This window comes from Triticum dicoccoides, chromosome 3A (assembly GCF_002162155.2).
Source record: "Triticum dicoccoides isolate Atlit2015 ecotype Zavitan chromosome 3A, WEW_v2.0, whole genome shotgun sequence".
Lineage (NCBI taxonomy): Eukaryota > Viridiplantae > Streptophyta > Magnoliopsida > Poales > Poaceae > Triticum > Triticum dicoccoides.
In genome coordinates this window covers 727,026,389-727,036,899 of record NC_041384.1, presented here as the reverse complement: position 1 = coordinate 727,036,899, position 10,511 = coordinate 727,026,389, and the positions used below count along the sequence as shown (strand labels likewise).

General features: G+C 44.4%; 1 protein-coding gene across 2 annotated transcripts; it reads left to right on the top strand.

Moving 5' to 3' along the window:
• Window positions 1–5,669: 5,669 nt before the first annotated feature.
• On the top strand, window positions 5,670–9,813 carry LOC119270531 (serine/threonine-protein kinase 33-like). 2 transcript variants are annotated; one of them, XM_037552534.1, is made up of 7 exons: window positions 5,670–6,008; window positions 6,194–6,351; window positions 6,421–6,676; window positions 6,903–7,119; window positions 7,197–7,317; window positions 8,504–8,680; window positions 8,858–9,813. In XM_037552534.1, the coding sequence occupies exons 2-7, from the start codon at window positions 6,199–6,201 to the stop codon at window positions 9,683–9,685; spliced, it is 1,752 nt and encodes a 583-aa protein (XP_037408431.1). In that variant the 5' UTR covers window positions 5,670–6,008; window positions 6,194–6,198; the 3' UTR covers window positions 9,686–9,813. The 2 variants fall into 2 exon arrangements, with proteins under 2 accessions (XP_037408431.1, XP_037408430.1); XM_037552533.1 differs by having other exon boundaries at window positions 5,672–6,008; window positions 6,189–6,351.
• Window positions 9,814–10,511: the final 698 nt, after the last annotated feature.

Sequence of the window (10,511 nt, the reverse complement as noted above, 5' to 3'; positions counted from 1 at the left end):
CACCATATGTACCACACAACCACTACTATCAAATCCTTCCTGTTAACATCAGGTAGCGATGGAATATTGGTGCACGGCATTAGCAACAGGTCACCAAGGACCGAAGCACCTTCTCTCTCAGTATTGCACAACTCAAAAATTGTGTCAGCCATACCCAACTTTCCCCATATGAGTTGGACACGCGTGCATTTAAAAACAGCGTGATGTATACTTTCACAATCTGTAGAGCAAATTGGGCATTGCGAATTGGTAATCATGTGCCTGTTCGCAAGGATGCCACGGCAAGGAATCGCACCATACGAAGCCCTCCATAGGTGAATCTTAACTTTGGCGGGCACTCGAAGTTTCCAAAGAATCCTCCAAACTGGACTAGTACTTGAGGACAACATCAAGTTTGTTTGCCTCAACTTCTGTCCATGTTGGTAATCCCACTCCATATGATAAGCAGTTTTGACTGAAAAAATTCCACTTCTTTCGTAGTGCCATGAAACAAAGTCCTCTATCATCCCCATAGCTAAGGGAATGTTTAGAATTCTTTGCGCGTCAATAGGCCAAAAAATATCTCTGATGAGTTGCTCATCCCACTGTCTTTCATCTATATCGATTAACTCAGAGACCCTAGTAATGACTATATTACCTCTGGGGGTCATCCCCTTCCTGCTTGGGCTACTAGGAACCCAGGGATCATCCCATATGCTAATTTGTGTGCCATCTCCTACTCTCCAAACATGGCCTCTCTTGAAAGTTTGAATACCACTCCACAAACTTTGCCACGTATAGGAGCTACCTTTCTTGAGAGAACAATTTAGGAGGTCACACATGTTTATCATATAAGATGATGAGATCCTCTATCATAAACTGTTGATTGAAAAGTACACCCCTCAAAATGAAATTATCTTTGTTTTAAACAATAATCTCTGGTACATACAGAAATCCATGCTTCCCTCTGCGAAGGGACATTCTTTTAATATTGTTGCTGAGTCATCACCTTCTTATTGTTAGTGTAACATGCATTTTGTCATATTAATGTTGGATGATAGCATGACTGAATATTTTCTATGTTGAATTACAATGTTTAGTGGTTGCTTGAACTTCATAGGTGCTCTGCATTTATATTTTGCGGTTCCAGAAAAGGCTAGTGAGATATCATTTTGTCATATTGTATCATCGTTATTTTGATAAAGTGTTGATATTTGAGATCATATACTCCCTCCGTTCCTAAATATAAGTCTTTTTAGAAATTTCAAATGGAATACAACATACAGATTTATGTAGACATATTCTAGAGTGGAGATTCACTTATTTTACTCCGTAGGTAGTCACTTGGTGGAATCTCTAGAAAGACTTATATTTTGGAACGGAGGGAGTATATGGTTACTCCATGATCATTGTTGAAATCTGATCACTAGCAAAATTTATGTACATTTACCAAAGCAAATGAGTTTGTAAACGTTTTATTTTATCACTTTCAGTTTATCAGTTGAATTGCTTGAGGAAAAACAATGAGTTAAGCTTGCGGGAGTTGATACGTCTCGAAAGTATCTACATTTCCAAACGCCTTTGCTCTTATTTTGGCCTCTAATTTGCGTGATTTGAGTGAAACTAACTCGGACTGAAGATGTTTTCAGTAAAATTGCTATGGTGGTGTTTTTGTGCAGAAAAAAGTTCCGAGAACTAGACGAGGATTTTCGGAGGTTTATTTTGGAATAAAAAAAATAATAGAACGAAGAAGTGCGGGGCATGGTGCGCATAAGAGCCGCAAGGCATGGGGCGCGGCGACCCCCTGGACGCGCCACCCAGGCTTGCGGGGCCCCTAGACCTCGCTTGGACATAATTCCAATGCTATAAATTCACATCCTATCAAAAATCTAAGAGAAAATTTCGTTGCATTTTACGATACAGAGACGTCGCCACCTCATGGTCTTCATGAGGAGTCCGTTCGTGGATCCGGAGCCAGGGAATCGTTGTCGTCGTCATCACCAACCCTTCTCCATCAACAATCTCATGATGCTCACCTCCATGTGTGATTAATCCTTTGTAGGCATACTGGAGGTAGATGGGAATTGGATGAGATTTCATATGTTATCGTGGTCAATTTGTTAGGACTTGATCCCAAGTATATCCACTATGTTCTGAGATTGATGTTGCTATGACTTTGTTATGCTTAATGCTTGTCACTAGGGCCCGAGTGCCATGATTTAAGATCTAAATTTATTATTTTTTCATGAACATATTTGTGTTCTTGATCATACCTAAAAGTTGTATTCACATGTTATTGTTCTGAACTCTAGACCCCCAAGGTGACAACAATTGGGATACTCTACGGGGATGAATGTAATTTGAGAAGTTCATGTATTCATTATTTGTTAATGCTTTGTTCCGGTTATCTGTTAAGAGGAGTGCCTTAATTAACCTCAGTTTGCATTAGGACCCCGCTGACACGTGAGGGCGGGATAAAAGATGTTATGCATGTTCTTATCGCAAATACATACGACTATATACAGAGTACATACCTACATATGCTTGGTGAATTGGAGCTAGTTTTGTATCGCTCTATATTGTGACTGTTACATACTGAATCTCATTTCGACACCCCATCACTACTTCATGCCTATGCTTTTCTGCTATTGTCTCTGCTAAAATCATTATTGCTCTACTTGTTACAAACTTGTTACTATTGCTACTGATGTTACTGTTACTCTCTATCACTACTAGAATATTATTGTGCTACTAATAAATTGCTACAAGAGAGTTATCTCTCGGGTGTTGTTGAATTGACAAATCAACTGCTAAGGATCATAAAAAAATGTCCCCCCTGTGTCGAACCAATAAATTTAGGTGAATACCACCCTCCAAGACTTGTACTCTCCTATACTTACGGGTCATCATGGTGCTGGCGGTGCCGGCCGCCAATGGTCACCCTGCCTCCTCACCAGGGAAGGCAATGACCGAACAATGCTACCGCGGGGCATCGCGGAGCTACAACTACCAACTCTGGCCACCAGCGGTGCCGTGGAGTAGGAGCTCCGACTCCAGTCCATCCACGAGCGGTGGAGAGCAATGCAGAGCACGGGCTCCTCCTCGCCCGACGCTGACGAGCTAGAGGAGTCGACGGCTAGCTTATCCTGGTCGATATCATCGAAGACGCTATATGATCTGCCTTCGGCCATGGCAGAGGGGACGAGAGAGGTTGGGGAGGTGAAGGGGAGGAGATGGGTGTGGAGCGGGGATGTCGAGAGGATTCGAACGAGGGGGTTTTGACTAGAGTTTGGACGACCGGCCGAGGATTTTGTGGGGACAGTGATGAAGGCGGGGTAGGCCATACTTGGTCGGCCTGACGTGGCAACGGTTTCCGAGCATGTTCGGGCCTCCCCATATACACCCTATATATGGACTGGGTATTGGGGTTGCCGGACAGCTCGAGTGTTTGTGCTATGTTTGGGGAGGCCGGTTAGATGCTCTTTTGGGTCTAAGACAGTGACCAGGCAGGCAGCTGAGCGTTTGGGGCGATGGGATGCCTAGTTGTAGATGCTCCAAAATGGGAGTGGGGGAAGGAGTTTGGATGGAGATGATCTAAGCTGGTCTGGTCCACGTGTTTTGTATGTGGGTAGGATCGCATCATTGAATTACTGGCGAGTCTGCGCAACTAAAAAAATTTGCAAGTCTGCTTGTTAGCGTTAGAGAATCTCCAATAGAAAATGCAAATTTGAAGATGTAAAAATTTATATCTCCAAAACGTGCTTTTTACATATCCAAAAAAGTGGCAACTTCAACATAAGATGTAAATTGGTGATGTAAAAGTGCAACTCCAATAGATGATGCAAATTGAGATGTAAACTAGTTATGCCACCGGCAACCACCAAGCACGGCGGAGTGCCTTAGGTTTGCTCTGGGGCGACGGTTTACAGCGGCGTTTGCTCTACGATAGCTGGGAGCGAGGTGCGTCCTTTGGGGCAAACGAGAGGAGTTGGGGTGGCCGAAACTCGACGGGAGCGAGGTCGACGCGGTGCCGGAGCACGGCTTGCTCGGGTGCGAGGCTGCATGGCACGGGGATGTCGGATGAAGGGCGCTACGGGCTCTTGAGAACTCCAGGAGTTCAAATGCATGCTCGAACGCGGCAAACGTGAGCTCTAGCAATGATGGCAACTAGGGCCAGCGCTGGCAAGCTCACGGGTGCGGCGCGACGTGATTCGAGGTGGAGAGAGGACAAGGAGCGGCAGAGGGGCAGAGGAGCGGCGAATCGGGGCGGCGGCGTAGCGGCGATTCGAGGCGGAGAGCGCCGAAGTAGCGGCGGAGGGGCGACGGGGGTGGTGCACGGCCGGAACAGGGGCAGGTGGGAAGCGGCAGTGGGAACAGCGGCGAATCGAAGCGGCGGCGGCTGTGTGGCGGGTGGACATAGGGGGAAGGGAAGATAAGAGCGGTTGGCAGTTGGCGCGTGGCCGCGATTTTTATGTCCTAATTTTTTTTGCATCTATATCATCTGTTGGAGATGGTATGCTGAGATGGATGCGTGGCCACACGAGGAAGGATCGAGTCCGGAATGATGATATACGAAATAGAGTTGGCGTAGCACCAATTGAAGAGAAGCTTGTCTAACATCGTCTGAGATGGTTTAGGCATATTCAGCGCAGGCCTCTAGAAGCTCCAGTGCATAGCGGACGGATAAAGCGTGCCGAGAATGTCAAGAGAAGTCGGGGTAGACCGAATTTGATATGTGAGGAGTCTGTTAAGAAAGACTTGAAGGATTGGAGTATCACCAAAGAACTAGTTATAGATAGGGGTGCGTGGAAGCTTGCTATCCATGTGCGAGCCATGAGTTGATTGCGAGATCTTATGAAATTCATCTATAGCCTATTCCAATTTGTTTGGGACTAAAAAAAATTGTTGTTGTTGTTGTTGTGATCATCTGTTCGATATGGGTTTTGACGCCTCAGAGATGTAAAAATTAGTTTTTTTTGCATTCTATAACTTCTAAAACTTCTACATGTCTTAATCAGTGGCCCGCGCGCGAGATGGTCATGTTCAAACGAAAACGATTACTATCACCATGAGTTTTTTTTTTTTTGCGAGTGTACCACCGTGAGTTATTAACACCGTACGAACATGTTGCTATCTCTCGCGCGCGTTGCAACGATCAATTTCGGACGACGTTCAAAAACAAAAACGATCAATTTCGGACAAGCCCTCGCAAAAAAAAATTCGGACAGGCAGAACTTTCCCTTTTTAGCAAATCAGGGGAGAGATGTTTGAGGGAAACTGAGCCCACCCGGGCCCCACCTGTTGAATCAGGGGGCGGTGATGAGATTAAAAGTTCAGGAGGGAGAGAGGTTAAGGAAGGATCCCGTGATGTAGGCTTTTCCTCAGATCTGAAACGCAGCTTTGGGTGGGCCCTTCTGTCCCTGGCGACCGACAACGCATGGAAGGAAATCGCTCGTTCCAACGCTCGCGTGCCAAGGAGCGTTTCCGCTGTGGCAGCTACTTTGAGCTACTTTGCGCATTGGGTTCTCGGCACTGAACCTGGTTGTAGGGGGAGTATCATATACGTATCATGCATATGATATTAATCTATAATACTATCTTCTTAATTTATAGTATTATGCATTAGTATCATGTAGTATTTTATTTATTGCCATGTATGACACATAGTAGTATAATATTTGTTATGATATGGTATCATAATATGATATTTGATTTTTTTTATTTAATTTCATAACATCTTATCAAAATTGTCTAGTTGGCATGCATGATACTAGCTATGATACTATCATTACGACCAGCCTGATCATTCATCATCCTGCTAAAAAGGGAACCCGTGTGGACCGTTGACTCACACGTAGAGACTGTTGACTCACGCGTACAGAGATAAGGAAGAAATGAGTGTTCGTTCCCGTTCCCGTTCCCCTTCCCAGCCCAGACTCCAGATCTAAAGCCAGCCAGGGTTTCACGTCTCCGGGGAGGAGCAACCAGTTCGGCTGGCCGATCTCCTTGGACCTATCTATCTCCAGCTGGTTAGTGACTGACCTCCCGACATGATTTCTAAACGTTCATGAACCTTTGATCTAAAAATCTCGAGATCAGGGGTTTCTTTGTAGATCATCATCAGATCAGGAGTTATTGCAGTGAGAGGGAGAGCTCAGTGTATGCCAGCCGGGTTGCTGGTCGTATTAACTCGGTTTTTTATCTCCCAGTGTAGCAGAAATGGCGGATCAAGAAGCTGAATTTGGAGCGCTGGAGCGCAAAATGGGTGATGAAAGTGCAGAGCCGACCAGGCTACCATATTCACTCATAAAGTCCATTACCGGCAATTTCTCCCGAGAAATTGGTCGTGGTGGGTTTGGAGTTGTTTACCTGGTAAGGCATCTTTCTTTTTCTCCCTATATTTTCCCGGTCCAATAATTAACAAAATACTACGTAAAACAGGGAGACCTTCCAAGTGGCAAGGTTGCTGTCAAGAAGCTTTCCATATCGCAAGATTTTTCGGATCAGTTATTTCAGGATGAGGTCCACTGTCTAATGAGGGTAAAGCACAACAATATAGTGAGATTCCTCGGCTATTGTTCAGATACACAAGGGGAACTGGTGGAACACGACGGAAAAAAAGTTATGGCAGAGGTACGGCAAAGGTTGCTCGTCTTTGACTACGCTCCTAACGGAAGCCTTCAGCTTTATCTTACAGGTACAGACCTCGCAACTTTATACCCTGGTTTTCAATTTCAAAGTAGTTTCCTTTAAATGTTACTACTAGCTGGTTATTCATACTGCGTGATCGAGCTTAGCAATTAAGCTCCCTTGAAAAACTCAATCCTCTCTTTCACAAAAGGCAGTTGATAGTCCTGCAGAACTCATGGAGATCAAGGACAAATACGCTGCTGAATTTGATTGTACTTATGTTTGTTTTACAGAGGAAACAATTGAATGGACAAGGCGATATCAAATGATCAAGGGAATCTGCCATGGTTTGCAATATCTACACAAAGAACGCATTAATCATCTGGACCTCAAACCTGAAAATGTTCTGCTGGATGCTTACATGGAACCCAAAATTACCGACTTTGGCTTGTCAAGATGGTTTCATGAAGGACAGTCCAGAATTTTCACAAAAAGCACTCCTGGCACAAGGTAAACTGAGCTTGTTAAGACTCCATCCTTTTCATGTTGATACCAAGTTTGTGCTGCTTTATCATGTTGTCATGCAGGGGATATATTGCACCAGAAATCATAGACAAGGGTGAAATATCATTCAAGTCAGACATATTCAGTTTCGGCATTGTATTCATAAAGCTGTTAACAGGGAGTGACAACTACGATTTTGAAAATGTAAGGACAGTTTACTGTACCATTTAGGTTGGTTTTGTTGAATTACGTTAGCCTTTGGCGTATTACGTCTCATACTATATATCATTACCAAGAAAATACTAATCACAAGCCACACATTCAGTGCAAGCAGCAAAATGCTTTTGCCTTTCATGAAAAATATATCATACTGTCAAATCCTATTCAATCGCAGAGAACTTTACAAACTAAGTATTGAAGGATGCAAATAATTAAAGAGACGCTGTTCACTTTCAATGTCGTTCTATTATTGCCGATCGAACTCACTGTACTACCACCTTACTTCAAATACTATATAGAAAGATGGTTGTAACGCCATACAAAGGAATACCGTTACTTTACCATCTCCTTTTGTTTTAATTTGTGTGCGCTTGAGTAGTAGGATGCTGATAAACACTTGCTGTGATTCACAATTTTCACCATAGAACTGCTTCTCCTATGTAGCATCCAAAGTCTCTGAAGCAATGTTCTTTCCTTCTAGGAATTTTAAAACATGTATAACTCTGCAAACAACTAATTTTTAGAAAAAACTTGATACTCTATACAACAATTCTTCTGGAGTTATCATTCAAAAGTTTGTGAAATTTAAGAACATGTAGTTGAATTTCTCTAACATTGATTAATAATTTTAAAAATATTTGTTACGTGAAGAGTTTAGTTTATTAGATGTGGCATGCAATGTGTGGCTTAATACATGTGATGTATATTTCGTACTTATATATATTTCAAAAGTAACCTGCAAATGTTACATGTCAGAGACCGTGCAATATATTTTGCAATGGGGAGAGCAATATTGTATCAAACAAACTCATTCCCCAAGGTAGAATCTTGATGGGTGTAGCAACATCTTAGTTTACTTACTTTTTAGATAATGAAACAAAAAATGTATCCTAGCTTATGTGTGTTTTTCAGATAATGAAAAAAAAACTTCCCTTGGCCTTTACATCTGATAATGCACACATCCACCATTTATCACAAACGTTCAGATTGAAGGCAAAATGAAGAAAAAAAGAGGATAACAAGCTACAGGCCACTACAAACTCAGGAATTACATAGCATAGCTACCTTAATGTCATCCTAAATATGGATGTGTGCATCACGTGATGCAGAGGGATCCTTCGTTGTCATAAAAAATTTTGTCGTCTCTTACTATATGTCTAAACTTTTGCAGTGGCATAAATCAATAGACGTGAAGAGCCCTCAAATGGAGTGCTGCATTGAGATAGCTCGAAAATGTGTGGACACTGATCAACACAAAAGACCTTCAATAGACGAGATAATTCATAAGCTGAATGAGATGGGCAGTGCTGAAGAATCAAGAGATGACCCAGGGTCTTCAATACAGCAGGTATGATCCTGCAATGAACTGGAGTAGAAAAGCTGGATTATATGTAAACGGGGATGTACTTTTTCTTACCGGTTTTAAAAATAATAATTGATGTACTTTTCACTGCTAGGAGATAAGTGTTAATTAAAGTTGTGCAAATGAATCCTTTGAAATCCAGCAGTTTCTTCTTCCTTGTAGGTAAGTGGCGCATCCACCATGAAGGAGCTTCCTCCATCAATGCCTTGTGTGGACAACCAAGAAGGTGAAAAGGTCAAAAGGGAACTCAATAAGATGGATCCTACGCCACAGGGGCCTGCGGGCCTCAAGATGCCGCCAGCTCTTCTACAGCCAGTTATTATTAAACCAATGCCGCCACCGTTTGAGGTCATGCAACCATCGGCACAACGAATGGGGGATCCATACGACCACAGCGACACATCCGATGATTTGTATGATGACTCCGATGACGACCCCGAATGTTTCTGCGTGGATGACCCTAGGAGAGTTTCCCAGCAATGGAGGCGTCATAACCGCGGCCTCGTCGACAAGGCCAGGCCAGCAAATGCTGGAGGCGGCGATCAAGACAGGAGGACTAACTTAGTCAAGGGAGAAATATCTCCAATCAGCAGGAACCAGCCGAGTCAGGGGAAGATGGGCAACATAACCAGCGTCCCAACCATCGCCAACCATAGGCCAATGGCTGGAAATGGAATGCTTCCTGAGCAGGTCATGATGAGGTATCCTAACACAATGGACGTTAGGCCGTGGTCGGTGCCATTCCCCCTACAGGGTGGTCATGGAGGTGAGGGCAGCGCGCTGTCCGGACGGGAGGTGCTGCAGGTTGCTGCGGTGGCACAAAACTCCATTGCGCTGCAGCAGCAGCAGCACATGGCGTTGATGCGTCAGCAGCAGCACCACCAGCACCAGCAGCACATGGCTTTCTATCTACTGTTGTTTCTGTTCTTGCTTCTGCTTACTATTATCGTCATTGTCATCGTCATTCTTACTTTCAAGAAACGGGGGTAGGGCTGGGTAAATCGTTGCAGATTATCTGAACTTGTATTTTGATACAGAAAAGGTTGAGAATATTTGGATTTGGTTCATTCCATCGGGAACAACAATTTGTTGAAATATATAAGTTCTACCCCATTATGCAGCTGGTGAACACATGCTTTCAGTAATACAGTACGCCTTCCACAGGCCATTGTATGATTCCACTTCATTCTTTTTGGAAAGCACAAATATATATTTGCCATTACAAACAGAGTAGAAAGAGCAGCGTGCAAGGTTGCCTCCAAAATTGACCAGACTAACTCAGTGGCGGAGGAGAGTTATTTACCCCAAACCACCACATTATGGGCCAGGGTAACAGATCAGTAACACATTTGAGGTAGGGCACAAAAAACCAACAACAATGGGGCTAATCTGTAACGCGGAGCACTGATTCTGTGTTTTAGGCCAGAAAACAGCGAATCCGACAGGTGGGTCCCGCATGTCAGGCTGACGTGGCGTGTGTTGACGGACGCCGTTAGACGGCCGTTTCCGCACGCCCGTGTACTAGGTCAACCCATTCCCCAGCCAGTCGATTCAGTCCACCCCACCCCTCGATTCAGTCCATCCCCACTCCGATGGCAACCAGCTCCAGCGGCGACGGCGCACATGGAGTCGAAGGAAGCGGCGACGGCGCACTCAACGGCGAGGGCAGTGGTACTACTTCAGGGCAGAAGCGGCTGCGCTCGCAATGCAGAGTCATCGGCCCCCACATCGATGGCGGCTGTGACCTAGATCCAGAGTCGGCCGCGGCGGCGGTCCTGTCGCTGGAGCCTTGTACCGAGGAAGCAGCTTCACAGAT

Coding starts and splice junctions, on each gene's coding strand:
- LOC119270531 (XM_037552534.1), top strand. CDS start 6,199: ATGGCGGATCAAGAAGCTGAATTTGGAGCGCTGGAGCGCAAAATGGGT. Junction 7,120..7,196: donor AAAAGCACTCCTGGCACAAG/GTAAACTGAGCT, acceptor GTTGTCATGCAG/GGGATATATTGCACCAGAAA. Junction 8,681..8,857: donor CAGGGTCTTCAATACAGCAG/GTATGATCCTGC, acceptor TCTTCCTTGTAG/GTAAGTGGCGCATCCACCAT.